This window comes from Cygnus olor, chromosome 3 (assembly GCF_009769625.2).
Source record: "Cygnus olor isolate bCygOlo1 chromosome 3, bCygOlo1.pri.v2, whole genome shotgun sequence".
NCBI classification, from domain to species: domain Eukaryota; kingdom Metazoa; phylum Chordata; class Aves; order Anseriformes; family Anatidae; genus Cygnus; species Cygnus olor.
The window spans coordinates 1,234,714-1,262,482 of NC_049171.1; the positions used below are offsets into that span (position 1 = coordinate 1,234,714).

General features: G+C 62.6%; 1 protein-coding gene across 3 annotated transcripts; it reads left to right on the forward strand.

The window, feature by feature from the left end:
• SCARA5 (scavenger receptor class A member 5) lies at nucleotides 1-27,733 on the forward strand. 3 transcript variants are annotated; one of them, XM_040552264.1, is made up of 9 exons: nucleotides 12-209; nucleotides 1,131-1,253; nucleotides 4,551-4,679; nucleotides 11,046-11,720; nucleotides 15,888-15,968; nucleotides 17,137-17,235; nucleotides 22,503-22,550; nucleotides 26,295-26,483; nucleotides 27,399-27,733. In XM_040552264.1, exons 2-9 carry the CDS (start codon nucleotides 1,142-1,144, stop codon nucleotides 27,533-27,535), a joined length of 1,470 nt encoding a protein of 489 aa, XP_040408198.1. In that variant the 5' UTR covers nucleotides 12-209; nucleotides 1,131-1,141; the 3' UTR covers nucleotides 27,536-27,733. The 3 variants fall into 3 exon arrangements, with proteins under 3 accessions (XP_040408196.1, XP_040408198.1, XP_040408197.1); XM_040552263.1 differs by having other exon boundaries at nucleotides 14-209; nucleotides 26,292-26,483; XM_040552262.1 differs by lacking the exons at nucleotides 26,295-26,483; nucleotides 27,399-27,733 and adding an exon at nucleotides 22,971-23,565 and having other exon boundaries at nucleotides 1-209; nucleotides 22,503-22,579.
• The last annotated feature ends 36 nt before the right edge of the window (nucleotides 27,734-27,769 follow it).

A 27,769-nucleotide genomic window follows, 5' to 3' on the forward strand; every position in this document is an offset into this window, starting at 1 on the left:
CCCCGCTGCTCCGGCTTCAGCTCCGCCGCTTCCCGCAGCCGCCCGCCGGCTGCAGCCGCTGCCGGCCCCGGGGCGCCCATGGGGGGCTGCCGGGGGGGGGAGCTCGGGGCCGCCCCGCCTGGGGCTGGGGGGTCCTCGCCCGTCCCCGCCACCGCCGCGCAGCGCCGGGCTTGAGAGGGGCTGCGGGGGGCTGCGGGGCTCGGCCCCCGGTGAGTCGCGGGGAGAGGCGGTGGGGCTGGGCTGGGTGGGGGGAGTGCGGGGATGGACCCCCCCCCCCCCCCGCCTGCTGCTGCGCGCCCCGGGGGGCTGCGCGGGGGTCGCTGCCTTCCCCGAGCCTCCGGTGCATCCCCCGAGCATCCCTCCGAGACCCCCGGGGGTCGCCCCCCGTGCTCGCTGCCCCCCCCCCCTCCGCTCACGCGTGGGGTCGGGGTGGTGATGCCGGAGACCCCCGGCTCCCCCTCAGTTGGAGGGGGGGGTCCTGCAGAGCATGGTACCGATGTGGGGGTGCGGGGAGTGGGTCTGGGGGTGCTCAGCTGAGCCAGCCTGGCAGGGCTGGTGGGCGGCTTTAAATCCTTCAGCAGCAGAGCAGTGCGGGGATGGGGGCGTGGGGGGCTGCCCCCCCCCATGGCAGGTGCTGTTAGGACCCCCCCTGTGTGGTAGGTGCTGAGCTGCAGCCTCCTGACCCCGGAGCAGGGTCGGGGTGCTGGGGTGCTGTGTGCTGCTAGAGGTGGTGTGGGTATGGGGGCACCCCAAGCCCTGTGGGGGAGCACGATGGGGTGGTGGGTGCCCCTCGTGGGTGGTGGGTGCCCCTCCTCGTCCCCCCAAGCCAGGGGTATCCGTTGGTGGAGGGCATTTCATCGGGCTGCCAGCTGCTGCTGAGCTAGCTCGTGGCTTCTCCCTGCGGGGTTTGGCTCTTGCTCGGGGCGCTGCCAAGGCCAGCCCGGGCCATTGGCAAGCTGGAAACCTCACGCTGAGACGTGGCCACCTCTGCCCCCGTGAGAGGTCCCCCGGCAGCAGGTCGGGGTCCCCTGCTCCAGCCCGGGTCGTGCTGCTGAAGCCGTGCGCTGGGTGAGCCGGGTCAGGACGTGGCACGGTCGCCAAGCGCCTCACCTGCCCGCTCTGCCCCGCAGGTGGCAGGAGGATGGAGAACAAGGCCATGTACCTCCACACCTTCGGCGAGAGGGAGAACGGCTCCACCTTCGAGGAGCCATTTGAGGGAAGGAACCTCTCCAAACTGAACCTCTGCGAGGACGGTGAGTCCAGGCGCGCTGACCGTTCCCTCTGCGGGCTCAAGCCTGGTGGCACGATCCCAGAGAGCTCCTGGGGGGCGCACGGGGGCTTGGCTCACCTGGGGAGCAGCTCAGCAATTTGTCCCTACGTGGGACAAATGCCAAAGCATCTGGCCTGGCTGAGGTGCTCAGTTTGGCTGTGGAGCTGGGGGTCCCAGGGAACCAGAGCCGAGGAGCAGTCCCTGCGCCTGGAGGGGGCTGCTGGTGGGCAAGCCCGGGGTCAGGGCGTTGTGTCCCTGGTGGATGCGTGTCGCAGAGCAGGAAACTTCTCTTCTGGCAGAGCCCCTACGGGAGAAATGCCCAGGGAAACACAGGTCCCTGTGCCTCCTCTCCTGCTTATCCACCCCTCTGCCCGATGGGCGCAGCCTGGGCACTGCTGGCCTCTCAGGGCATGCAGGGTCTCACTCGGTTCCTCCACTGCCCAGGGCTGTGCTCCAGGAAAGCTGCTTTACTTGCTGAAGGTTGACTTTTTTTTCCTCCAAGCTCTGTCTCTCATGCGTGTGCTCTTATCCAGAGATGCCCCATGGTGGGGACAGTAGCACTGGGGCACGGTGAGACCTGCCTGCGTTTCTCACATCTTAGCTGGCCTCTGCCTCCACCGTGGACTTGCTGAACGCTTTTCCTTTCCTCGTGGCCCGTGAAGTGGTGTCTGTGTTGCACTCCATCCCGGCTCAGTCCCCGCCAGGAGATCTTGTACCCTGGAACAACCCCCCTGAGGGAGACAGAGCAGTGCGCAGAGCAGGGATGCAAACCACGGCATTTTCCCAGCCTCCCTCCAGGAATTTTTCACGAGGCCTCTGCAGGCAGGGTGGGCAGAGGTTGGCGCTGAAGTGGAGATGGGAGAGGTCCCCTTGGCTGGCAGCTTCGCTCAGAAACCATTTGGGGTCTCGCCAGCCAAACCAGGCTTGTTCTGGTGGGGCTCCCAGCAGCGCCGTGCCCCCCAGGCACAGCTACACAGGGATGGGGGTCTTGCCTTGCCAGGCTCAGGCGCTGGACCATGGCACGTGGGGCATCCCCAGGGTGTGATGGGGAGCCCGGGACAGGCTGCGTCCAGGCACTGGGAGGGCTGGGAACACCCAGCCCCTGCCAAATTGCTTTTTGGATGCTCGCGTGGCGCAGGTGGCTCGCGGTGCTTATTGCAAGCAGAGGCGTGGTGTTACTGGGGCTGAGGACCCCGGGGCTGGGGACAGCTGTGGGTCCGCAGGGCGGATTTCCAGCGCCAATGGAAGCCGAGACTCGATGTCCCCAGACTCGCTGTCACCCCACAAGGCTCCCCCACAGCCCTGCTCCGGGGACCACCCCAGCGGAGCCCTTGCCCTGGATGATGCCCGGGCAAGGGGCAAGGCCAGCCCTGAGCCCACGGGGATGGATCTCAGAGGAATGCCCAGCGTTGGGGTGAGGACGGATGCTGCAGCCTGGGTGCGAGCCCAGCACCCTCTGCTCCCACACCCGGGGCAGCAACCCCAGGGCTGGGGGCGAGCCCTGCCTGCTCTCGGCCCCCACCTCCTTCTGCGGCCAGGCAAACCGCAGCCTGGCTCCCCTGGGGGTGGGCAGGGGAGAAATATTTGCTTTTCCCCTTGGTTACCGGCCGGAGCACACCCCTGGGCCGCTCGGAGCGCCGTGTTGTGAAAGCCGGGCTCGGCGAGCGCAGGCAGGGAGGAGTGGGTGGTTCGGGGCGCGGGGCCAGCTCCTCCCGGAGTCTCCCAGGACCTGATATAAGTGTTAATGTCAGAAAAATATTGCAGCTTTCCTCATTATGAAACCCTCGGCTCCATCTGTTTGGCCGGTGACAGCACGCCCCGAGCAGCAAATGGGAACCGCATGCGGGTAATGAGTTGCACATTGGCGGGGGGAGGCTGCGGGGCCCTGCCCTGCACCTTCTGCTGCTCCGGGCGCCCTCAGACCCGGCTTCCCACGGGGTCCGGGGGTCAGCCAGCCTGACCTCAAGTGGTTTTATCATTTCGGAGCCTGGATGAGCCTCCCTCAGCCCCAAAACGGCTCCGGGTTGAGCTCTACACCCAGCGTAACCCTTTGCTCTCACGAGCCTCCCTGAAAGTGGGCAGGATGGAGGCACAGCCTGTGGGTGCCCAAGGGCCGTGATGTGATGGAGAAGGGGACAACCCAGCCCTCGTCCCTCCGGCACCCCATAGGTCCTGGGGGTGGGTGGGTGGGATGGGGTGGGCTCCTCGGGGGTGTCTCTGGACGCGTTGCTCATGGCCATAGGAGGGGGTCCCCTCCCCAGGAGGCCTGGCCTCGGGGCCATCGTGCCTCACCTGCATCACCTTTTCGGATTAACCCAGGCTCTGGATCTGGGCAGTCCAGGGCCGTGCTTGGGGCTTAAAGGGCAGAGAGCATTGGGACTATGGCACCCGAACACCGAGGGGCTGGGAGCGTGGGGCTCTGCTCCTCTTCCTCCTGTTGGTGTCTCCGGGGACGTCTGGGAGCTGGTGAGGGCGCAGACCCGGCGGCGCCCTCCAGCCCCTGGGAAGCTGCTGGTTCCCGGCTGCTCCTGGAAACCCCACTGGGAGAAGTGCCTTTGCTTGGCTGCCCCTTGGCAGAAGCAGGGGGACGGCTGGGTTATCATCACCCCTTCATCTGGGCAGTGCCCTGCACCCTGTCCATGGGCTCACCCGGCAGCACCGGGGTGGCTCCGAGGCATCCGACACGAGCAGTGCTGCAGCCCTGGGGCTGGGGATGGAGGCACCGGGTCCGTCCACAGCCTTGCTCTGCAGCGCTGGGTGGTGTTGCATCGCTTTGGGAATTCCCTGTGTGGGGGCCAGGCTCTCGCCCGCCTCCCCCTCCGTGGCAGGACCTCTGCTGTCCCTCGCAGAGGCGCCGAGCCGGGGAGAGGATTTCGGGCTGTAACAACCATCCAGGCTCTGGCTCCCAGCCTTGCCTGGACTCTTGCAAAACACAGCCTTGTTGAGCTTGTGCGAAGCCCCGAAGCAGAGGGCTTTTCCCTGGTGCTGGGCTCACTGCGAGAGCGCCTTTCATGTGCTTCCCTTGCGCTTTCCTTCCCTGCCCTTTACTGAAAACCAAGCAAACAAGCCCGCCGCCCCCTTCCTCCCTGCCCTCTGTGCTGGTGTTTTCCCCTCGGGGTCCCCGCCGGGCCCTTTGCACCCCATCTCTGCCCACGCAGGATGAGGGCAGACACACAAAGACGTGCTGAACCCCCCCCTGCAGCCACGAGGCTGCCGAAAGCCCTCGGAGGTGGCTCCAGGTGGGAGCGGAGCCCCCCGTGACGCCGCGCTGTGTCCCCAGGTGCCGGGCGCAGGATGAAGGCGGCCGGGCGCTGCGGTCGGCTGGGCTCGCTGGCGGCGCTGAAGTACGCCGTGCTGGGGCTCTACCTCCTCGTCTTCCTCATCCTCGTCGGAGTCTTCATCCTCGCAGGTAAGGGCCGAGCACGGGGCGATGCTCCAGGGGGACGGGGGGGTGTCTCTCCAGGCTGGGATGGGGAGGGGGCAGCCGGCCAAAACCTGGCAGCCCAAAGCGCTCCGGGGTGCTGTGAGCGTGCTCCTGCTGCCTCTGCGGTGGCGTCCAGGGGGTTCTGTGCCTGCTGCGGGATGTGGCACCCACAGAGATGCCGCCTGCTCTGGTTTGCAGCCTGCTGCTGCCCCGGGGCTGCTCCGGCTCCCTGGGAGCACAGCGACGTGAGCTTGAGCTCACCACGCTCTACTCAGCATGCCAGGAGCAGCTTTTGGTGTTGCCTTCGATGCTGGGGTCAGCGCAGGGTCCCAGCAGTGCACAGACCCCCACCTAGGGACCCCCCCGAGGACCCCCAGGCTCTCTCAGACACAGGCAGGGCATTGTCCCCGCACAGCGCATCCCTCCTGCCTCCCCTCCCTGGATTTGCTGAGCGCAGGGGCAGAGCCCAGAGGGCAGGGACGGGAAGGCTGCCCACGAATGCCTCTAATTGCTCCCAGCCCCGCGCACGCATCTCGTGCGCTTGGCTTCACTGCTGGCTTGTCTCCCCCCTCGCCGCGTCGTGTGGTTTGGGAGGTTGCCCACACCCCTGGCAGCCCCCCACGGAGCAGCTGTAACCCCCCTGTGTGGCTCCCATGGGCACCCCAATGAACCCAAGGGTGCTCCGTCGCTTCCCAGCCACCTCCTTCCCAGGTTGACCCCCCCCCCAGCACCTCCCTGCTGCAGCCCCTGAGTGCTCCCCAGGGCCAGGCAGAGCTGATCTGCCCCCCCATGAGCCCCATTGGGTGCGAGGGTGATTTTTGGTGGGTCTCCTGCAGCAGGGAGCAGGATGGATTCCTTGTGGGACTCCTCGCCGCCAGCCCTGTGAAGCCAGCCCGTGCCTTTTGCGAAGGGCAGATTTTTGCTTTTCGTGGGCTGGAGAAGGGACAGAGGAGGTTTCGCTGGAATTTTGAAGCCTTTCCCACTGATTTCTTGCGTTACATTGTTTTAATGTTGTTGTTGGACCGAGAAGCCCTGAGCTGGGGGTGCCATGAATTGTGCAAAGGGCTCGGGGCAGGCGCGCATGTCCTGGGCTGAGCTACAGCTGCTCGCCTGAGAGCAGCTCCAGCAATAACAGGAACGAGATTAGGGCCTCCGACAACAGCAGGGAGAGCTGGAGCCCTGGGCATCCTCAAGGCCTCCCTCCTGGAGCCCTGTGGCCGGCAGGATTTCAGCTGTCAGGCTTCAGCAAGACCCCGGTAAAATTGCCTCGCCCTCCTGGCTGCGGATGGGAACCTTGGAGAGGCAAAATGCAGCTGAACGAGGGGGGTCCGACCCCTGTGGGGGTGCCAAAACCCCGGATCTGCCAGCACCAGCATCAGGGAGAGCAGCAGGACCGAGCCCTGAGACCCCGTGAGCTGGAGAGCCAAAAATCTCCGGTGCTGGGGGAGCGTCGGAAAGCGCTGGCCGAGGAAAAGCGGCGTCTCAGCAGGGCGGTGGAAATAAGTGGTGATGAAGTGGATGAGCAGGCGATGGATGGATTGGGGCTGTGGGACCTGCTCCGCCTGCCAGCGCCTCTCCGCAGGGCTGCTAACGGGGAGAGCCGCCCGCCAGAGGGATTTTCGCTTGGAGGGGGCCCTCCTGGACAGCTTGGGGCTGGGGCTGAGTTCACCAAACCTCAGCGTGGGACTGGGGCAGCTCCAAGGGATGCTGCTCAGCCGGGTGGTGCGGAGCTCACGTCCCCACCGCTGTGTCTCCGAGCAGCGTCTGAACCCCGAGCCCTTTCCATCGCTGCGTTTCCACCAGAGAAGCACCGGGGAGGGCATCCCGCTGTTTGGCGATGGCCAATGGCATCCTCAGCAGACAGGGACTGGGCATTCCTTCATCGTGGAGGGCTTTTTTTTTTTTTTTCCTCGTGGGAAGTCCCCCTTTGTGCTAGCAGAGGCCAGACCTGTCAGAGCTGAGATCTCGCTCTCTTGCACAGCATCCCTCCTCCTCCTCCTCGCAAGGGGAAGGCAGGGAGATGCGGTGTTTAGAGAGGCACCCCCCCTGCAAGGAGCAGCAGCACAGGGGGACTCTCAGCCCCTCCAGTCCCTGCTGTGCTCCAGCTGCTCCCTTTCTGCCCAGGGGACGTGAGGAAAACCCAGAAAAGCCTCCCGGGGAAGCACCTACGTGTGCAAGGCACCCACACTTGCACCCATGCACACAGGACTTGCAAGGCTTGGTTTGCAGAGCTGTCAGGGCGTTGTGCATGCAGGGGGTTACCAGCGGCGAGGGTCACACGCAGCTTACCTTAATTCATCCTGCGGGACCCCAGCCTCCATCCCACCCCGTGCTTCGGGTGCCCGGCAGCACGCTCAGCCCCGTGCGTCCTGCCGGGGCGGGCGTGGGTTTGAAGCTGGCCCGGGCAGGCGTGCACGCTCCGTGGCAAGGGGTGGAAAATGAGCAAACTGCTAAAAATACCTTAAACCACCTAGGAGCTGAGGAAACGGGATGTTTTGAGCAAGAGAGCCACGGTGCTTTAAATGAAGCCTGCTTTCAATATCCGCGTTTGAAATGTGTAGCTCTTCTCTGCCTGCGCCCCTCCCCGCTCCTGGGGTGTGCGCTCCCTGCGGCTCCTCCAGGCACCAAAAGGGAGGGGAAAAGGCGATTTTGTAAAGCTGGGGCTGCCCAGGGGAAGCTGATGTTGCTGATGTTCAGCCCCAGCTCAGTCCCCACCGCCCTGGGGAAGGGGCTGCGGCCTGCGGGGAGCCGGGCTCGGCTGCTGGGGACCCAGCGCTTGGGATTACGGGAGTGGGATGCACGTTTGAGCCCTCCTCGTGCCCCAAAATGGCACCAAACCACTCCTGAGCACTCCAGTCTCAGCTTTTTTTCAAGGTCTGGGTTAAATCCCGAATTTGTTTGAGCCCGAATCCGAGGCCGATCCCACTCCTTTGCCCACCCTGGTGCATGGGGGCACCCAGCCCTGTGCTGCTCCGCAGAGCAGCGGGGCTCGTTAGGGTGAGGCTAACGAGCCAGGCGCCTTTGTGAGGGCATCCAAACCGTGCATATTTATGGACTCGCACCCCATCCCCGTGTGTGCACACTTCTGCATGCTGGCAGGACCTCACAGCAGGACCCCGTTGGCCAGCCTGCTCCATGTGTGCACACGCCTGTGCCAGGGTGCACAGGGATGGCCAGGAGGTTTCGCCCCGTGTAGCCACCAATTTTGCGGGAGCGGGTGCTGGCTCCCTTTGCTAAGCCCAGGGACGGCCTCAGGTTCACAACTCGTGTTCTGAAGGACAGCTCACCAGGCCAACAACAGCCGCACGTGCGAGAAGAGCAAACCAAGGAGCTCGTTCCCTGCTCCCCGTCGGCAGGCAGGAGTGAAGGCAGGGCTCGGCACGCGTAGCGGCTGCTTGGGAAAACGCCGTCATCCCTACACCCCGTCCTTCCTCCTCCTTTCCCCCAGCTTCTATTGCTGAGCAGGACGCCCTCTGGGATGGGACATCCCTTTGGTCCCTGGGGGTCAGCTGTCCTGGTTCTGTCCCCTCCTGGCTCCTTGTGCACCCCGGGCTCCTCGCTTGGCTCCCTGCAAGCTGCAGCAACCAATCCATCCGTGCGTTATCGCCACTATTTGCATCAAAAACCCAAAGCACAGCTTCGTATGAGCCCCTACGAAGAAAATTAACTTTATCCCAGCCAAACCCATGGCACTCCTTTTCAATCACACCGTGATTGCACAGCGTGACCATGCCGACCCACCTCCTGCCTCTTTGCACCCTCTCCTTTGCTGGCCTCATTCAGGGCCCGCTGGATTTTCAGGAGGAGCCGGTAAATACGTCTCCACCACCACTCCTGGCCACGCTGCACCATTTGCACGCATGTGCACAAGCACGGGCATGTGTGCAAGGGGGGAGCACAGAGCCGTGCAGCAGCTGGGGGCTGCAGCTGGCTTGGGGGGCAGCAGGAAGGGCTGACAGGGCTTGGGGTAGGACTCCTGTGATCCTTTTCTTCTCGGGATGGACTAGAACAGCTCATGGGTGCTCCCAGGGCAGGACGCGGTGCTGAGGCTGGGGATTCGGGCCAGGAGCTGGTGGGGACGGCAGCCAGGAAGACAGCTTGTCCCAAAAACACAATAGCGGGGAGGGAGCAGCTGCTCGCCGAGCCCTTCGGGGACCATTAGCTCAGCCCCAGGGCAGCCAGGCCTCGTGCTGGAGCTGGCGGCAGGCTGGTATTTTGGGTGTCTGTGGCGGGGAGTGTGTCTGTGCTGCGTGCACGTGTGTGTGTGTGTGCGCCCGGGTGTGCGACTGTGCTGTGTGCATGGGTATGTGCACATGCTGTGAGCATGCACTGTGCATGTGCTGTGAATGCATTTGTGTGTGCTGCGTACATTTCATGCACTTGTGCATGTATTGCTGCATGCACACACGTGTGTTAGTGTATCTGTGAGCGTGTGCGTGTTCGTGCACGAGCTGTGTGCATGCATTTGTGTGTGCGCGACTCTAACAACCGCCCGCCAGCTCCCAGGTCCAGATTTCCTGCAAACAACAGAACGAGGAGGAGGTTGTGGGACCAGCACCCGCCCATGTTCTGCTCCTCTGGCTCAGCCTCGCGCCTGCAGCCGTGGCCCGCGGTTGTGCCTGATGAGTGGGGTCACGCGCGGCCCTCTGCCTGATTACTCACAGCTCTTCCCGTCCCTCCTGAGGGGTGTTTCCCCACGCAGGATGAAGCCCTGGCTCAGCGCTTCGTGCCCCTTCCTGGGACAAAATTTCTCCTTCCCCGTCCCGTTCCCTGGAGCTGGGGAGCAGCGGGGCAGTGATGGGGCCACGGGCACCCTCCTGCCCTCCGGTGCATCTCCAGCTGCACAAACGCAAGCACGCGAGCGGTGCCCGGAGATGTCCCAAGGGTGATGTTCCTGTGACGCTGCGCCGTGGTCCTGCTGGATGTGGTGGCCGACATGGGGTCCCCCAAATCCCCCCTGATTTGGGGGACAGGAGGGCTGCAGGCGTGAGTGGGTGCGGGCACACGTGGAGCGTTGCAGGGCTGGAGGTGAGGTCCCTACCTGAAAGCTGATTTTGGCTGTGGCTGCGCTGAGATTGTGGTGGCAGTGCCAGGGCTGGGCAGAGGAGAGCCTCAGGATGCCGAGATGGTTTCTGGAAGTTATTTATGGGGTAACTCTGTATTTACAAATAACCACAGATGCAAGGGGAGGGAGCTTGCCCATGCGTCCCAGCCCTCAGCCACTGGAGGACCTGCCTTTGGGGGGATTTCTACTCATGATGGCCACTTGGGCCGCTTCTCCCCTTGTTTTTTTTGCAAGGAAGCTGACGCCGTGATTTTAATCCAAACCAAATGTCCTCCTTTGGTTCCTCCTCCTCGGAAATGGGGGGGTGAGCGGCCAGGATGGTGCCGGGGCTGCGCCAGCTGAACCCCAACACAGCCAAAGGAACAATAGTGATTTTTTTTCCCCCTTATTTCTCATTATTCCTGTGGGTTTGGCTTTGAGCCCCCCCAGCCCAGGCTGTGCTGGAGACCCAGCTTTAATGCAGGGAGAGGCAGAGGGCAACAATGCCCCCAGGCTGGATGGGCGCTTTGAGGGTGCTGCGGGGAGTGCAGCAGGGTTCTGGGCTCCACAGCCGTGCTTTACTGGGTGCCACTGGGCTTACTGGGCTGCCTGACAGCTACGAGCTGCTGAGATCAAAGGGTCCCCGGGGTCTCCATCCCTGGGGTGGGAACTGTCACCTCACTGGGGGAAGGAACAGTTTTGGGATCTGTGTTTGGGGAAGGGAAGCAGATACTTTTAGCAGCCTGTTGGCTAACCAAAGGCAGACACGATCCAGGCAAAGGCGCTGTGCAGGGTTTAGTAGCATCTGGTCTGCCCGGCTCGTCAGGCAAAGCAGAGAGGGGCTGACGGGATGGATCTTTTGGGATGTGAGGATGTTTATGTCTGTCAGTACCAGGGTGCTGACGGGCCCGGAGCCCCCGTGCTGTGAGGAGAGGCTGCGAGAGCTGGGGCTGCTGGGCCTGGAGCAGAGGAGGCTCCGGGGGAGCTCCCCCATGGCCGTCAGTACCCGCAGGGAGGTGCGGAGAGGCCGGAGCCGGGCTCTGCTCAGCGGTGCCCAGGGCCAGGCCCAGAGGCCCCGGGCCCAGCCTGGAGCCCCGGCGGCTCCCCCTGCCCCTCAGGCAGCACTGCTGGGCTGGGCGGGTGCCCGGGGGTGCTCTCAGCCATCCCAGGGGGCTGTGTAGGGCTTTGCCCTCCAACACCACCAAGAGAGGGGTGGCTGTGTGGGAGGGAGCGGGGCTGCACCTCTCCACCGGCCCCATCTCCACGGGGGCGTTTCTGATGCCCCCCCTCCTGTCTCTCCCTCGCAGTCTCCCGGCCGCAGACGTCCCCCGAGGACCTGAAGGTGCTGATGGGGAACGTGAACCGCCTCAACGAGAGCTTCCGAGACGTGCAGCTGAACCTGCTGCACCTCCCTCTGAAGGGGGACGTGATGGATCACATCTGGAGGCTGCAGGACCTCCTGCAGAACCACTCGGACTCCTTGTTCCTGATGACGGGGTCTCTGCAGAAGCTGGAGGGGCTGCTCTGGAGCCTGCAGAGCCAGGCCAGCCAAACCGATAGGGCCGTGTCCAGCCTGTGGGACAGCCTGGCTCAGCAGAGCGACGCGGCGCAGCAGGAGATGTACAAGCTCTCGGTGGAAGGCAACAGCAGCCGGCTGCTGCTCCAGCACCACGACCACCTCCTGAGCCACCTCGGCAGCCGGCTGGAGGGCCTGAGCGACCAGGTGACGGCCGCCAGCGGGGCCGTGGACACCATGAACAGGACCTTCTCCTACGACGTGAACGTCCACCGCGCCCGCATCCAGGACCTGCAGGTGCTGATCAGCAACGCCACCGAAGACGCGCGGCGGATGCGCCTGGTCCACATCGCCATGGAGCAGCAGCTGAAGCACGAGCTGGCCATCCTCAGCAACGTGACGGAGGACCTGCGGCTCAAGGACTGGGAGCACTCCGTCGCCCTGAGGAACATCTCCGTGATTCGGGGTAAGACGAGGACATCTTGTTAGCAGCTCCCTTAGAATCATGGAATCATAGAATATCCCGAGTTGGAAGGGACCCATAAGGATCATCGAGTCCGATTCTATGATTCTATGATTCGGGGTAAGATGAGGACATCTTGTTAGCAGCTCCCCTCGCCGGTGTGTGAAGCCAGGGGGTGTCCGTGGTGCTTTGGGGGTGCTGGGAGTGGGCCCCGTGGCACGGGGATGCCCCATGGAGTTGTCTCAGGTACTTTGGGATGCATCAAATCCATCAGGCACTGCTGTTGGGGTCTCTGTGGGGTTCAGGTGTCTCCATCACCTTGGATGCTCTGTAGCTCGTACCCTCCACATGCTCCGCATGAGGGAGGAAGCTCCTAGGTTTTCCTCACTGATGCCAAGGAAACTTCTGCCAAGCCCCTGCTGACCATGGTGGTGAGGCAGGATGAGCAGAGATGGTGGGCTTTGTCCTGCTTCTAATCGCAGTGATCGAGCAGGAGGCTGCCCACCAGGTCCCCTCACTCATCCCCCATCCCATCACCTTTGTTCCATGCTTCCCTTCCCATGCTCTTTTCCTTTCCTACTTGCAGCCCATGCCAAATAACCAACCCATCCCTCCTAACCCTTGACCATTGACTCTAGTTTTGCTGAACCCCCTTTTTTGGCATTTATGATAGAGTTGCCTTGGTAATGACCATAGCCTGCTAAGCATCTCCTTCCTTTTTGCTTTGTTACACAAGGTCCAGCCATTTGTCCCACCAGCAGCTTGTGAGCACAGCCCTACACCAGGGTTAGCCATCTGCTTGGACATTTCCACCGGCTGCTGTCAACACTTTCTGGCCGTTCCCCATGTTGCCACCTCGCTGGGGTGGCCGCACAGCCGGGATGGGGCAGTCGCTGCGTTCCCCAGCTGCAAAGCCACCAGCCAGGATGGGGACAGCTCCACGGGGATGGAAATGCCAGCACCGGAGCCCCGTCCAGCTGCCCCATGGGACTGGGGAGCAGCAAGGGGACAGTCCCTCTGTGCTGGGTGCTGCACCAAGGGGCAGGCGGGTTTCGCTTCAAAGATCTCTGAAATGAAAAAGGGAAGGGAGCTGCGCACCTTGGGAGCAGCTAGGCTGGGTGGGATGGTGGGAAAGGAAAGGGCTGAGCTCTTCAGGGGCAAGGACAGCTGGGCAGGCTGTGGGGGAGCAGCAAAATCGTGGGCATCCTCCTGATTTGAGGCACAAGAGCAAGGGGACGCCCGAGGAAGCAGCAGGCAGCAAGCCCAGGGGAGCTCGGGGCAGCCCTGTCCCCAGCTGCATTTTCAAGGCTGATGCCCCTCGCTGAGGACTTCGGGGAGGCAGAAATGTTAGCGGGTTCAGCAGGGGCGAGGCGAATTAACGCTGCTGCCAGCCCCCCGAGCACGGGCTGAGCGTTTTCCTGGTGCTTCTTGCCGGACTTGCAGATGGGAGTGAGTGCCGGGGCTGCTGCCAAGGCGCTCCCTCCCTCTGGCCGCCGGCTGAGCCAGGAGGGGACAGATGTGGCTTCGCAGCAGCTGCAACCACCTTGGCCTGAGCCTGCAGGTCTTAAATAACAGTGTCAGCAGCAGGGAGGGTGCCCGGCCCCGCCGCCGGCCCCGGCCGCTTGCACAACGCGCTGGGTGGGATGGGGGCGTGCTGCCGGCCGGCTCCATCTGGCCGTCACAAAAGTCCTCATCTGGAGAGTTTTGGAGAGGTTTTCTCCCCCAGACTCTGCCAGCAGCCCAGCCGCAGTGCTCGGGAGGGTGGAGCAGAGCAAGGGGCATCTGGAGAGGGGTTTTCACCCCCAGCAGCAAGCCCTGAGCCCAGTGGGGTGGGGATGGAGTTGGCACGGTGGCTGCTGAGCCTCTCCTCGCCGCCCCCCGTGCTCCTCCGTCCTCACCCTCGCTGTCCCTGGGGACGGGACTGTCCGTCTCCTGGAGCTGCTGGTCCTAGGGGATGCTGTGGTGGACCCCAGGGCTCACTGCAGAGCCAGCCAGCAGGGTCAGCCCGTCCCCAGGGGCTGTGTCTGACCCCTGGCATTGGGGAAAGCCCATGTGGGACAAGTGCAGCACATCTCGTCCCCAGATATGTTCTCCCCATCTCCTGCTCCTGTGGAGCAGAGGGGTCGATAGCTGGCCGTGGCCATCCTCCACGAAACCTTGTTCCATCGTTGATGACGGACGGTGGTGATGATGGTGATGATGGTGATGGAGCAGGATGAGGGGGCTGCACTGCAGCAGCTGATTTTTGGGAGGAAGGCCAGCTCCAACCTCCCCACCAAGGGGTGCCAAGGGTGGGCAGCCCCCGCGTCCCTCCCAGGCTTAAAGGGGATGAGGTGGGGCCCTCGTGGGGCTTTTATTTCCCGGTGTGCCCATAAAGCCAGAGCAGATGGCAGCTGTTGGAGCTGGACCAGCGGCTGTTCTGCTCCGGTCCCGCTGGTGGGGGACCCCTTCCCTTGGACAAGGGTGCTTGGGGCGAAGTCAGGGTGAGGAAGGGGGGAATGCTGTCTTGTTGGTTCCCACCCTATGTATTCCCAAGGCTGCTTTCAGCTTTGCTTGTGGTGGGATAAGTTTGTGGCTTCCTGCAGCCCAGCCTCAGCTGCGCTGGGGTGCAGAAGTGAGGGAAGAGCTCGTCCCAAGCCCGGGAGCGTGGCTGGGTCCTGCAGAACTTTCCTTGGGTCCTGCAGAGCTTTTACTGGGTCCTGCAGAGCTTTCCCTGCTCTTCCTGGGTGTCTGGGGCCGCTGGGCTGGGACACGCCGGAGAGATGCCAGAGGGAAACCCCTTGCCTTGAGACGTCCACTGCTGCCCTCAAACCCAGCATCACCTTTACAAAGCTCCACTCGGACAGGCTCTGCCTTCCGTAGTGCTCCCTGGGCTGAATTTCATGGTATTCCTTTATTTTAATTCCTTATTTCTATGTTAGCTCTGTGTTCTGGAAGGGACGGGGCGACTTGGGGCAGCCTAAAAACACCACGTTGTTCCCCTCTCCCATGAATGAGCCAGCAGGGCTTGGCCTCCTCGTGCTCTTTCAGGGAAGAGAGAGTCACTGGCTGGACGTAGCACCACCTGCTCATGCACTCATCTCCTTCCTATTTCTTTTTTTTTTTTATTTATTTTTTTGTCCATCTATTCAGCTTTTCAAACTCCAGCAGGCCAGTGAGTGGATTTAAGGACATGCAGTGTTCACGGCTGTTGTGCAAGGTTCTGTGCTCCAGGGGAGAGCAGCATCCCGGCACCATCTCAGCACCATCCCGGTACCTCCACACGGTGTGTGCCTCGCTGGCTCCTGCCCCACGTCCCCCTGGAGCAGCCCCTGGAGGTTTTTGGCTCTTCTCTGTCGCAGGAGATCCCGCACCCCCTGCCCAGGAGATCCCTCTTCCCACCCCAAACCCCCTCCTTGCTGTCCTCAGCTCTCCTGGATGCTGGTGCGCTCTGCACCCATTTGTTTTGCCTGTAATGCTGGCTGGCTGATAGCTTTCTGCACGACTGTGAGACTGTGGCTTTTGGGGTTTCTAGGAAAACAGCATTTAACAATTTCCAATTATCGCCCTGGCGTGGCAGGACAGTGACCAGATGACCCTTCTGGCCTCTCTCTGCCCTATTTTCTATCATCCCATGAGTCATTTTTATTTTTTTTCTGTCCAATTTCTTCCAGCGGGTTCAGCTCGTAATTGTTTTCAGCTTGGTGGAATTGGCCCCTAGCAGGCTGATGAATGTAGCTCTGTCACCAGTTTGGCCTTCCAGCTTGCTCGCAAGAGGTTGCAGAGAGCTGGTGGCTCCTTCCTAGCCAGGGGAGATGCGGTCTGTGCTGCAAATCCCCTCCTGAAGGCTCATCTCCGTACTTCCAAAATGCATTTCTTTTTTTTCCCTTTCTTTCTTTTCTTTTTTTTTTTTTGCATTTTCCTGGAAGATATTTCACTGGAGATGTCACACATTTTGGATGGAAAGAAATTCCAGGAAACTGGAGGGTTTCTCTTAGGGTCACGCTCAGGTGGAGCTGCAAGGTGAAGTTTTCTGGCGTGCAGAACAGGTCGATGGAGTCGTTTTTGTCCTTCAAAGCCCACAGAGCGCAGAAGAGGGCTGCTGGCAACATCCCTCGCTGTCACGTAGGGCTGCTGCAGCCAGCGAGGGCCCTGCGTGTGCTCACTGCAGCCAAACCTGTTGTGTTGCAGGGCCCCCGGGACCCAAAGGAGACCCAGGCCACGAGGGGATGGAGGGGGAGCCCGGCCTGCCTGGCCTGCCCGGGCTGCGAGGTAAGGATGGAAGTGTCTGGACCTGAGTGTGTAAAGCCAGGGGTGCAGCCCCCACGGGGTGTTTGGGGCCCCCAGCCCTTATGGGACAGCCCCCATGGGTTCCTCCACCCGTCAGAGCGGTGCTGGGGGTCTGACGCTTTGGGGCTCTCCGTAGGGGGCTTTTTTCAATCTCAAGAATGCCTTTTTTTTTTTTTTTTCCTGTTCTTCATTCAAACCATTGTTTTTGAGAGAAATTCAATCTAAAAAACAACTGAACACCCCGAGAAACCGGACTCGGCTCGAGGCTGTTTCTAATTTCAGGCCAACCCTAGAAGCACTGGGTTTGCGTCCAGGACTCGGGGACGGCACCGGGGCTGCCAAGGACCCCCCCTCGGCGAGGGTTTTATGTCCCCAGCAGGACAGAGGTGCCAGGATCCGTCCCACCCGGGGATGCTGCCCTGGACCAAATTCTGCACCCTGCTCTCATGATGGACCCACATCAAGATGGGGGGCTCAGCACCCTGTAACCCCCCATTTTTGGTGGCCCCGTTGTCCCCATGGCAGTGGAAACCTGGCTGCTGTCCCAGAGCCCTCCCTGGAGCAGCTGCCCCCGCTCCTTCCACCCCTGGATATTTTTGTTTTGTGCTGACAGATTCACGGCTGTTGTTCTTGGGCGTTACGAGCATCAGAAATACACCGTCTGCTTTCTTTCCTTTTTTATTTATATATATATTTTTTCTTTAAACAGAAAAACAAAACAGTCCCTGGAGGGTTCACCTTCGGGAGGAGCTGCCGAAAGGGCCGCTGTTTTTAGGTCTTTCTCCACCTCGCTTTCTCTGGTGCTTTTTTGGATGTGGTCACAGCGGCGGTGCCTTGTAAAGTCCTGTTGCGCTGCGGATCTGCCCCTGCCCAGCTCCCTCAGGGCCAGGGCCAGCTCCTGCCCCTCTTCGTTGCCCCCCCTGGGTGCAGCACAGAAGGAATTAAGCCCTATCCCCTATCCCCTTGGGCTTCCCAAATTCCTAAGAGTGGCTTTTCCTTCCTCAAAAAAAGAGGAAAGTCCTAAAATTCCAAAAAAAGTTTGGAAAAGCCCAGCCCAGTTTGGGCACAAGGTCGGTGCCAAGGGTGGGGGGGCTCCGATGGGGGGTCCCGGCGCTGCATCACGACCCCTTTGCTTCTGCCCATCCTCCAGGGCTGCCTGGGGAGAGAGGACCACCAGGACCGCGTGGCCTGAAAGGGGACCAAGGGGACCTCGGCCCTCCGGGTCCAGCCGGGATGCGAGGATTCAAAGGTAAGGGCCAGCTTCTGGCACCAGCGGGACGTGGAATCACAGAATCCTGGAGTGGTTTGGGCTGGCAGGGCCCACAGAGCCCCCCCAGTGCCACCCAGTGCCATGGGCACGACCCCTGCCCCCAGCCCAGGCTGCCCCCAGCCCCATCCAGCCTGGCCTTGGGCACTGCCAGGGATGGGGCACCCCCAGCTCCTCGGGGCAGCCTGCAACAGGGAGGGATTTCCTCCTCATGTCTGACCTAAACCTGCCCTCTTTTAGCTTAAAGTCGCCCCCCCCTTGTCTCAGCCTGTCTGTAGGAGAGGTGCTCCAGCCCCTTGATCACCTCCGTGCCCTCCTCTGGACTCGTTCTAATTCTTCTGTGTCCTTCTGGTGCTGGGGGCCCCAGAGCTGAGCGCAGGGCTCCAGGTGGGGTCTCACGAGAGCAGAGCAGAGGGGGACAATCCCCTCCCTCGAGGCTGCTTTTGATGGAATTGTGGAATTATTCGGGCTGGAAAAGACCTCCAGGGTCACCGAATCCAACCATCGGCCTGACCTACTGAGTCCCATCACTAAACCACGTCCCTAAACCATGTCCCTTAGAGCCCCAAGCCTGCAGGTCCCCACGTTCATCCCCAGCAGGGTTCGGAGCAGATTTGTGCCAGGCTTTTTTTTTTTTTTTTTTTTTTTGTGGTCCCCTTCTGGCTCCCCGTGGTTTTCCAGCGCCTCGCCACACCCGGGCTAAGAGCACGGAAAGCGCCCACGCGCCTCCCCAGCAAGGCGGATCGCGCCCAGGAGACCTTTTAAAAGAAGCTCCGGGCTGCAGCCTAAATCGGGATGGGTAGCAGCTCCCAAAACAGCCTCCTTCCGCCCCAAAACGCCCACCGGGTGGGCGGGGGAGGCAGGAAGAGCCCTGCCCGGGGACGTGGCACCACCTTGCTCCTGCTGTCCCTTTTTGGGGGCATCCCATGTGCTGCTCGTCGTGCAAATGCTCCCTTCCCACAGTTTTATGCGACGAGTTCCTTTGGTGAAGCGCTCAGAGCCGGGTCCCAGCTCCCCCGAGCATCTCCGTGGTGCTGGTCAATACCAGGACAGGGCTTGGGGTTAGGGTTGTGTTAGGGTTGCCGTGCCCACCTCCAGCGCCGGGCGCAGCAGCCAAAGCCCCCTTGCAGCCTGGGGGCAGGAGAACATCTTCACCCCCTCACCCCATTAGGAGGGCAGGGAGGTGCCACCGGTGCCTCGTGGTGCAGGTTGGGGACGTGTTGGCTCTGGGAGCGTGGAGGCACCGGGGCAGGGACGCGGTCGGTGCCTCCCCCCGCAGCACAAAGGTCCCTCGCAGGGTTAGCAGGCGCTCTCTGAGCCTGGCAGCTCGGATCCTGCTGCTCCTCATCCTCCTCCATCCCAGCCCGGGCTCCAGCTGCCCTCCCGAGGTGCATTTGCTGCTGGTGACACCAGGTTAGGTGACATCTGCGCAGCACCGCGTAGTCTCCAGTTCCCATCCGTGGCCCAGTCCCACCCGACTGAGCCCCAGGCTGATGGCACCGGGCCCTGGCTCCCACCCCGCGGTGGGTCAGGATGCCCGGCCGCATCCTGCCAGAGGTCAAAGGATCCCCTCGAGATTGGTGCTGGCCCGAGCTTTGCAAAGGCGCGAGTGCTGCAGGGACAGCACCAGATGCGCCTGGTGTTGGACACGAGGCACGCTGAGCCACCAGCCAAACCTCCCCTCCTTCCTCACCCCGGCCCAGAGGGCGGTTGGGAAGTGAAGGGTTTTTTTTGGGGAACCCTTCTGATAACAGGAGCGAGCCCTGATGGCAGCTCTGCCTCTCCTGGACGGAGGAGGTTGATGGCACCCACGTCACGCTCCCACTGCTGCCCCTCCAGGAGCGATGTGTCCTGCACCAGGGCAGCCCCAGCACCAAATCCTGGAGGTCAGAGCGCTCAGATAAGGGAGCTTCGCCCAAACCCTTCCCCAATAAATCACGAAGCACGCTGGCAGCAAGTGCCGAATTTCTACGGTTTATGGGATTCTCTGAAATTTATAGGAAACAGACCCGGAGCGAGGCAGTGCTCCAAGCCCAGGCTTCGAGCGAGGGCTGCTTTCCTGCATCACCAGGCTCACGCCCCTGTAAGGGGGCTTACACCCCTCCCGAGCACAGGAGAGCCGTCAGCCTGTCCTGGGGGGACCACCAAGCCTCTCCCCAAAAACCCTGGCTCAAAGCACAGCGCTTTCTTGCGGAGAAAAAAGTACCCTCAGCCATCCTGAGGGATGGCCTTTCTTCTCCCGGTTACTTTCCTCTCCTGGTTATTTTCCCTTCTTACGGTTTTCTTCTCCTCGATGTATTTTCCCTTAAAATTCCCCCAGCGAGGGATTATTTTCCTCATTTCCATACGGGAAAAGTCAGTCTGGAAAGTGCGCATAAATCAGTCGCCTTCGCTCCACCCCGGGGAGCGTCGTGCCGGGAGCGTGGCTAAGAGGAAAGAGCAGTAACTCAGCCAAAGGTGGGGTTCGGGGGTCTGTAGGCAAATTTGGGACAAAAAGAGAGCCCCGTCCTCAGCTCCACGCGCAGGCCAGGTGGGAGGTTCTGCCCGGAGCAGGCTCCTGGGGCTGCCTCCGCGTTAAGAAGGCAGCGGCACCCTAAAAGCTTGCCTTCCTCAGGTGGGTTTTGGGAGGCAGCGCAATGATTTTGCAGCTGCAAATGGGGCTTTGCTGGGGGCTCAGCAGTGCCCGGCCGTGGGGCTGCATCCTGCAGCCCTGTGAGCTCCTCCAGTGGCATCAGCTGTGCGGGTTTTGTGCCCTGCCTCCATTCGTAGCACTGCTCAGAGTGAGGACGATCACAGAGATGCTGCTCAGGAAGGCAGGGGCTGAGCCTCCGCAATGGGAAGAGCTGGGGGCCGCTTGGCACTGCGTGCCCAAATTTACGCCGTCCAGAAAAACCAGATGCAGTGGGAAACGGACAAGCAAGATCCCAGTCCTCGCTGGGGGAAGGCACCGGGTAGGACCGGCGGTGACACCAGCACAAGGGGCTCTCCTGAGCCTCCCCCAGACCCCAGTGCTCTCCAGCTCAGCGGCGGCTTCGTCCCAGTGGGGGTGCTCCAAGTCCTGGCTGCTCACGCAGCCGAGCCCAGGCAGCGGCGGTGCCACCCGCGGGGCTGCTCTCTGCCCACCAGGGAGCTGCTCTGCGGAGAACACAGCTGGGAAGAGGGGAAAAACAGGAAAAAAAAAAAAAAAAAAAAGGAGAAAAACCTGCCAGGAGAGCGAGGGAATGAAAGAGCCCAGAAGACAGCATGGGAGAAGCCAAGGCGAAGCCCGGCGTTGTGCTGCGTGGGCAGCATCAGCTCCAGGGATGGAGCAGGGGGCACGATGCTCATGGGGCTCGCCCCCTGCCAGCATCTTGCCAGCTCTTCCCTCCTCATCCTCAGCCAGAATCGCTCCTCAAGAGGCCCTGGTCCTACTTGTAAAAGCCCAAAGATGGCACAAGTCTTGGTACAGTGCGGGGGGGCTCCAGGCTGGGCCCGGGGCACCCCTTTACTCCCCTCCGTCCACGCACAGCCTGACCCAAGATCTCATCCTGGCGGTGGCAGCTCTGGCAATGGGGTGCCGGCAGCATTTGGGGTGAAAAACCCTGCTTTTTTAACGGGGACAGCAGCCCCGTGTCCCCTCCATGGGGTGACTGGGTGGCAGCAGCAGTGACCAGGGGCCGAGCTCTGCTTTTTTTCATCACGCGCAGCCGAGCAGCGTATCCAGCCCCTCTCCTGCAGCTCTCATCCTCATCTGGTTCCCATCAGCGGAGCAGGCTCCGGGCAGCTTTTCTCCATCTGACACAGCTGGGGCTGCCCAGGGGAGCGATCTCGGCTTCCCAGAGCCTCCAAGTTAAAGGGCAAGAATTTCCTGTGTGCTTTTTTTTTTTTTTAAATTTTTTTTTCCTGCTTTATAAGAAATCTCCGGGCGTGCGTGTGTGTGTGTGTGTGTGTGTGTGTGTGTTGTTTGTTGCTGTCACACGCAGACCGGAGGCGAGGATTTGTCGGAGCGGGGCCGGGGGCTGAAGGCAGGGGTGCCAGAGCAGCCAGCGCCTGCTCGGGAGCCGGGGGGGAGTGCCGAGATGTGGCACGGGTGAGAACTGAGCTCATTATTTTGCCTCGCTGGGCGGAAATATCCCCGGTTTTGGAGGCAGCCTGTTTGCTCAGCTGGCCGAGCCCCCCAGCACCGCCGCTTTCTTGACGCAGCACCGCTGGGTGCCGGCTGAGTCAGTCTGCTGCAGGAAGCGAGGTCCCTGCCCCCGGCCCCTGCTCCGAGGAACGTTTCAGCCCCCAGGGGACCACCAGGCCTCCCGGAGTGGGTTTGTGCACCTCCCGCAGCTCCAGCACCTTGCTCTGGCTTCGATTCTGTTATCCCAAGGCGCTCGGTTATTTGGGGGAGCGGAGCGGGGTGCTCCGGGCATCACTTGGCCCAGCGTTGCTGGTGCCTGGGGGGAAATTGCGCTCAGGTTCAAAGCAGAAATGGCAATTCGGGATGAACGAGGTCCAGGCTCGGCCTCTGCTCCTTGCACGGGGTGGATGCTGCGGGACCAAGCACAGCCCCCGTGTCCCTAGGGCCGGGGGGGGGGGGGGGGGGCCTCAGCCGATGGAAAGAGGCAAATGGGGAGATGCTGGGGGTCCCCTGGCAGCCCCGGTGCAGGGCTGGGTGTGCAACCGCAGGGCTCACCCCGGAGACACGTGGTGCTGTGGGATACGTGGCAGTGACCCGCCCCGGGGTGCTTTTGGCACGCGTGGTGGCAGTGGTGGGGCTGGGAAGAGGCACATGAAACAGCAGGTGGTTAGCTTCAGCGTTTTAAGGGAGTTTTGTGGGGTTCTGAGCTCCCCGTGTTGCTTTTTCCCAAACGGCCCGGGCTGGGGGGCAGGTCAAGGTGAATCGACCTTGTGCCAAGCTGAGGGGGCGGAACGGCTTTTGCTCGGGACGGGGCAGAAGGGGCTGCGATCCCCCCAAATTCTAGTTTTTCCACCCCAAAGCTCCCCCAGACTACCAAGGAGAGGGACCCCAGCAAAAAGCGCTTCTCCCAAGAGCAGCTCCAGGTTCAGCAGCCGGAGCACCCCTGCTCTCCAGGTGCTCGCCCCCTGGCACTGGGCTTCTGCTCCCCACAAAGGGCCGGGAGAGGGGCCAGCAAGCCAGGTGCTGCTTTGTGCCTCGGTTTCCCCAGAGGTAAGAGGAGGAGAAAGCCCTCCGAGAGCCCCAGCCCCGCCGAGGAGCCAGCCCCTGGTACGAGGTTCATGCCCTGTGCTCTTTCTCTTCCCAGGGGACCGAGGACCGAAGGGAGAGAAGGGCGACCGAGGTGGTGACGTGGGTAAGTGCCCCTGGGGGACATCTCCCTTCCTCCTTGTTATAAATTACTCTCAGTCGGAAGAATTTGAATTAATCAATTTATTGAGTAAGCGATCAGCAAGCAAAACAGCGCCGGGCGGCCGGGGGAACTCGTGCTCCTCCAAGGGGTCGTCCTGTCCCAGTCACTTCTGTCCCTCTGGTGGTCGCACGGATGAAGACAGCCATCCTCCTCTCTCCTTCTTATTCGGTTATATCGGTCCTTGAGGCAGGGGGGTACGTTACCGATTTAGCAACCTGTTCTTTACACAGCGTTCTCTCCGCCGTGGACCCGAGATATCCTGTCTCTGGGAGATGTCTCAGCATTCCAGCCGCTGTTTGAATAGCTCCCTTCGTCCCTTTGATGTAGCAAAATAATGGACAAACATTCTTGCCGTCTATCACACTCCTGTGGCAACGGGAGGTGTTTTTCCTCGCTCCCAAACCGAAGGGAGCGGCGTGGTCCTGGGGCGCGGCTGCAAAGGGTCAGCCCCTTGTTTTCGCAGCCGCTCGAGTTTATTTCTCCCCTTCAGCTTTTCCTTTTGCTTTGCTGGGGAAAGGAAGGGAGGAGGTTGGAGGGTTTGGAAGAGATCGGTGCCGCAAAAGCAAACGCACGCAGAAGGAAAAGAGGAGAAATGACGATGTGGGGGTTCGTTGGGTGCGATGCGGAGGGAAGGGGCCGGGGAGCTGCGCCCAGATGGATGGGACCAGGCAAAGGGGGCTGTGGCTGCAGCCCACGAGGGTCCGATCCTGCACCCCTGCAGCACGAGGAGCGGCTCGTTTGGGGGCATCTCCCCACGGCTCCGATGCCGAGCGCGTCCCCGGCTCCAGCTGCAGCCCTTGCAGAGCCCCCAAGGGCGCATGAAGCAGGTCTGGGCCTTGCTGGCACGGGTTTGCGAGGAGGGGCCGGGGCTTTCTGAGCTTCCACAGCCCCGCAGCTGGCCAGGGGCTGACAGGGAGGAAGGGCGGCTGCACGAGCAGCCCTCGCCCTGGTGATTAATGGGAACAGCCCAGCCCAGCAGCGCCTGGCCGCGCGCCCTGCCTGCACATCCCTGCCCTCCCTGGGGACACACTCGCCGTCCTCTGGCACGCACAGGCTCCAGGAGCACACGGTGGGGGTCCCACCACCTCCCATACCCCCCCGGAGAGCCATCCCTGCCGGCCTGCTGTCCCCACTGTCCCCACCGCCCCTGCTGTCCCCACCAGCTCCCTCCCTGCTGGTGCAGAGCAATTGCTGGATTCGTCCTTTTCACGGAATCCCAGAATTTTAGGGGTTGGGAGGGACCTCCAGAGACCACCGGGTCCAACCCCCCCCCCCCCCGCCGAAGCAGGTTCCCTAGAGGAAAGCAGGTTCCCTTTTGGCCACGCTGGGTGGCTCAGGAGCAGAGCACGGCCGTGGCGGCGCTGGTGGCGGCTTGGTGCATGAGGAAATCCTGAGCTCGTTCATTATGGGGACCGTTAATTGTGCTGGGGCCGCGGGACCCAGGCCGTGCAGTGCCGCCCGATGTGCGCAGGCATCGCGGTGTGCTTGGCAGGCCAGGGATGCAGGAGGAGGAAAGGAGGACGCGGGGCTGAGCCCTCGGCTCGGGATGGAGACGGGGAGCGGGCGCTGGGTGCCAGGAGCGTGCCACGAGCCCCCCGGGAGCAGGGAAGCCCGGCGGCTTGGAGCCAGACCCGGCTGCTTCGGGGGGATGCTGCTGGGCGAGCAGAGGACACCGGTGCTGGGTCGGGCTTGGAGGAGCAGCTGCTGGCAGCTGGAGGCAGAGGCTGAGGTCAGGACACGCGTGGAGCTCGGCAGAGCAACTTCGTCCAGCCCTGGGGTGACACCGGCGCTGGGGCGATCCTGGGCAGCTGCTCAGCACGGCTCGGCACGGCCCCACGAGGGCTGGGAGGCGGCGTCCCAGCTCGTTTTTCTCTGCCCGGGCCTCATTCAGGAGGCGCGCAGCACTCAAGAGCCGCCGTGCGTCCCGCAGCCGCGCCGTGCGCGAGGCAGGGCTGCGCAAAATGCCAGCGGGGCGGTTCGGAGAGGGCGTGAAATGTTTCCTGTCTCATCCACGAGCCCTGTGCCCTGCACAGATCCAGGAAAATAAGCTTGGGGGGTTCTGGATCCATCCTGGAGCCTGGCCCCGGCAGCTCCTGGCCGTGGGAGCTCAGCCCGTGTCGCCCAGCAGGGACGTGGCTGTGCCCCCGCACAGAGCGAGCCGGGCAGGGGCTGCACGCCCAGAGCCTGAAATATCCAACAAAAAAAGGTTTGTGCAGGTCCCAGCCTGCTGGCAGTGCCAAAACCCATCGCAGCGGGTCCCCAGGGCCACGTCAGCTCCCAGCCCAGACCCTCTGCTCCCCACGGGCTCAGCCCCACGGGCTCTGGCTCGGCCGGCCGCGTTGCTCAGACGTGAGCCGAGCCCCTCCAGCAGCCGCGTCCCAGCACAACGGGGTGACCGTGCTGGGCGAACGTCAAACCCTCTGCGGACCCCAGCTCTTCTCAGCTCCCTCTGCAAGTCCCCTCGTGGCGTCAGCACCTCCCCGCTGCACCCCTTGGGAAGCTGCCACGGTGCCCGTACCGACACGGAGACCTCCAGGGGTCCCTCCAAACCCCGGCCGTGCTGTGATTCCACGAGGCCCTGGCACGGGGCGAAGTCCCTCTTTTTTTTTTTTTTTTTTTTTAATTCCTCTTTTTGTTTTTTTAAATTGCTGGCGTTTGGTGGGAGAGCGGAAAGTGGGCAGCACAAGGAAGGTGGGCACGGATGGGGGAGATTTGCGGGGGGGCGGGGGGGGAGGGGGATGAGGGCAGAAAACCCGGCGACGCGGCTCCGTGCCCACTTTTGGTGGGACCAAAAGAAAGGGGGGGGGACACACACGTGGTTTGGCTGGGCTGTCAGGAGCAGGGGGAAGGAGAAAGGGAGCGGTCCCTGAGCTGCTCAGGAGCAGGTGGGGGGTTTGCAGCACCAGGCAGGAGATCTCGGTCCGAGGGGCAGCGCTGCGCGCGGCCACCCCAGGTCCTGGCGCTGGAGAAGCGATGCCACCGCGCGTCCCCAGCGGAATCTCGGATTCCCAGCGAGTGTGCTTTCGTAGGGAACATTTTCCCTGATTTTGGGAAAAAAAAAAAAAAAAATCTTTTAAATATAAACCTCCAAGCTGCTGCAATGCAACGGTGCTTTGGGGGAGCACGAATAAATCCCACCTGCTTGTGCCCCCCCCAGCCCGCGAGCCGGCTCCTGTCTCGGCACGGCCACTGCAGGCCCCTCCGGCAAGGGGCGGCCTTGGTGACCGAAGGGGACCTGCTGGGACCTCTCCAGCTCCCTGTCCCACAGCAGTGGGGTGTCCCCAAGCCACCCGCAGATGTGTCACCGGGTGCCTCCCGCAGCCGCGGTGCGGCGGGGAGGGCACCGCGGGGACAGGGCTGGGTGTCCCACCGGCCGCCTTCGTCCCCAGATGGCCCCACAAAGTGCAAAATGAGCCAGGTTTGGTAAAATCGCAGCGCCTGGGGGCTGTGCCCGAACTCTGAGCCCGCTTCGGGGCCGAGGGGGACGGTGGCGTTGCTGCAGGCGAGCAAACACACAAAATCCGGAGGCCGAAGGCTTTTGGTTCCCCCCCAAATCCCCCGACCCCTCGGCTCTCCAAGTGCCGGAGATGCGCACACTCAGGGGCACGGTTGCGTGCCCCCCACCCCGCCCCGTGCGTCCCCGTCCCCCCCCCCCCGTCCCCTGATGTCCCTCTCTGTCCCCAGCAGCCGAGGAGGGGCTGATCCGGCTGGTGAACGGCTCCGGCCCCCACGAGGGCCGGGTGGAGGTCTTCCACGAGCGGCGCTGGGGCACGGTGTGCGACGACGGCTGGGACAAGAAGGACGGCGACGTGGTGTGCCGGATGCTGGGCTTCCGAGGCGCCGACGAGGTGTACCGCATGGCCCGCTTCGGCCAAGGTTGGGGGGGGGGGGTGTTCCCCAAGGGGGGGGGGGGCGGCGGGGGGGGGGGGTGGGGGGGCTGCAGGCGGTGCTGAGCCCCGGTGCTGAGCACGGAGCCGCTCTCCGCGTTGCCCCGGGGCTTGGGGTGGGGGCTGTTGGGACCCAAACGTTTTGGTTTTCGGTTTTTCAGCCGGATGAGGCTTCTGATTTTTTTTTTTATTTTTTTTATTTTTTCTTTTTAGAATAACACAAGATTTTTATTTTATCTTTATTTATTTTTATCGTGTTTTTTTTTTTTTTTTTTTTTTTTTAAAGCTTTTAAAAACGTCGCGGCGACGCCAGCAACGCTTTTGGCGGGCGCCCCGGTGGCCTTTGGCCCCCCCCAACCGCCGGGCTGGCGCGTTTCTGCCGAGCCCAGCGCTCCCCCCGGGGGGGGGGGGGGGGGGGGGGGGGGGGGGGGGGGGCTCTGTAACCCTTTTTCCAGCAGCTGGGGCCACCGTGGCCCCCCGGTGGGGTCCCCTGGGGGGGGGGGGGTCACCCCGAGCTCCAGGAGCTGGTGGCCCCGGCAGCAGCTTTGGGAGACCCCCAGAGGTGCTGCCATCTCGGTGCCACCTCGTGTGGATGTCCTGGGGGGGGGGGGGGGGGGGGGTAGGAGGAGCGCGTCACGGTGGTGCCCCCACCTCTGGCGCGTGCCCGCAGCCCCCCCTGCGTGCTTCATACTGGGGACGGCAGCGTGTGTCTTTTGGTTTTTGGGTTTTTTTTTTTTCTCCCCCCCAAAAAAACCAGGGATCGTGCCTCCCCGGGGGCTCGGGAACCCCCCAAAATCCGGGGCAGCCCCTCCGGGTGACCGTGCTGCAGCGTCCCGGTGCCTGAACCTCCCCCCCCCCCCCGGGGCGAGGAGGGGGGGGGTCTCACCGGGCCCCTATTTTGCAGGCACGGGCAGGATCTGGATGGACGACGTCTCCTGCAAGGGGACCGAGGACAGCCTGCTGCGCTGCGGCTTCTCCAGCTGGGGCAAGACCAACTGCGGCCACGCGGAGGACGCGGGCGTCAAGTGCCTGACGCCGTGAGCGGGGACACCCCGAGAGGGGGACACCCCGAGAGGGGGACACCCCAACTGGGGGCGCCCCGAGAGGGGACACCCCGAGAGGGGGACACCCCAACTGGGGACGCTCTCGGGGCCGCCAAGAGCTGGGGACACCCAGCAGCAAGCGGACCGGCCCGCGCTTCCCGAAATGTTTTATCGGAGAAATAAAAGCTTTTTTTTTTTTTTTTTTTTTTTTTTTTTTTTTTATTATCCCCCC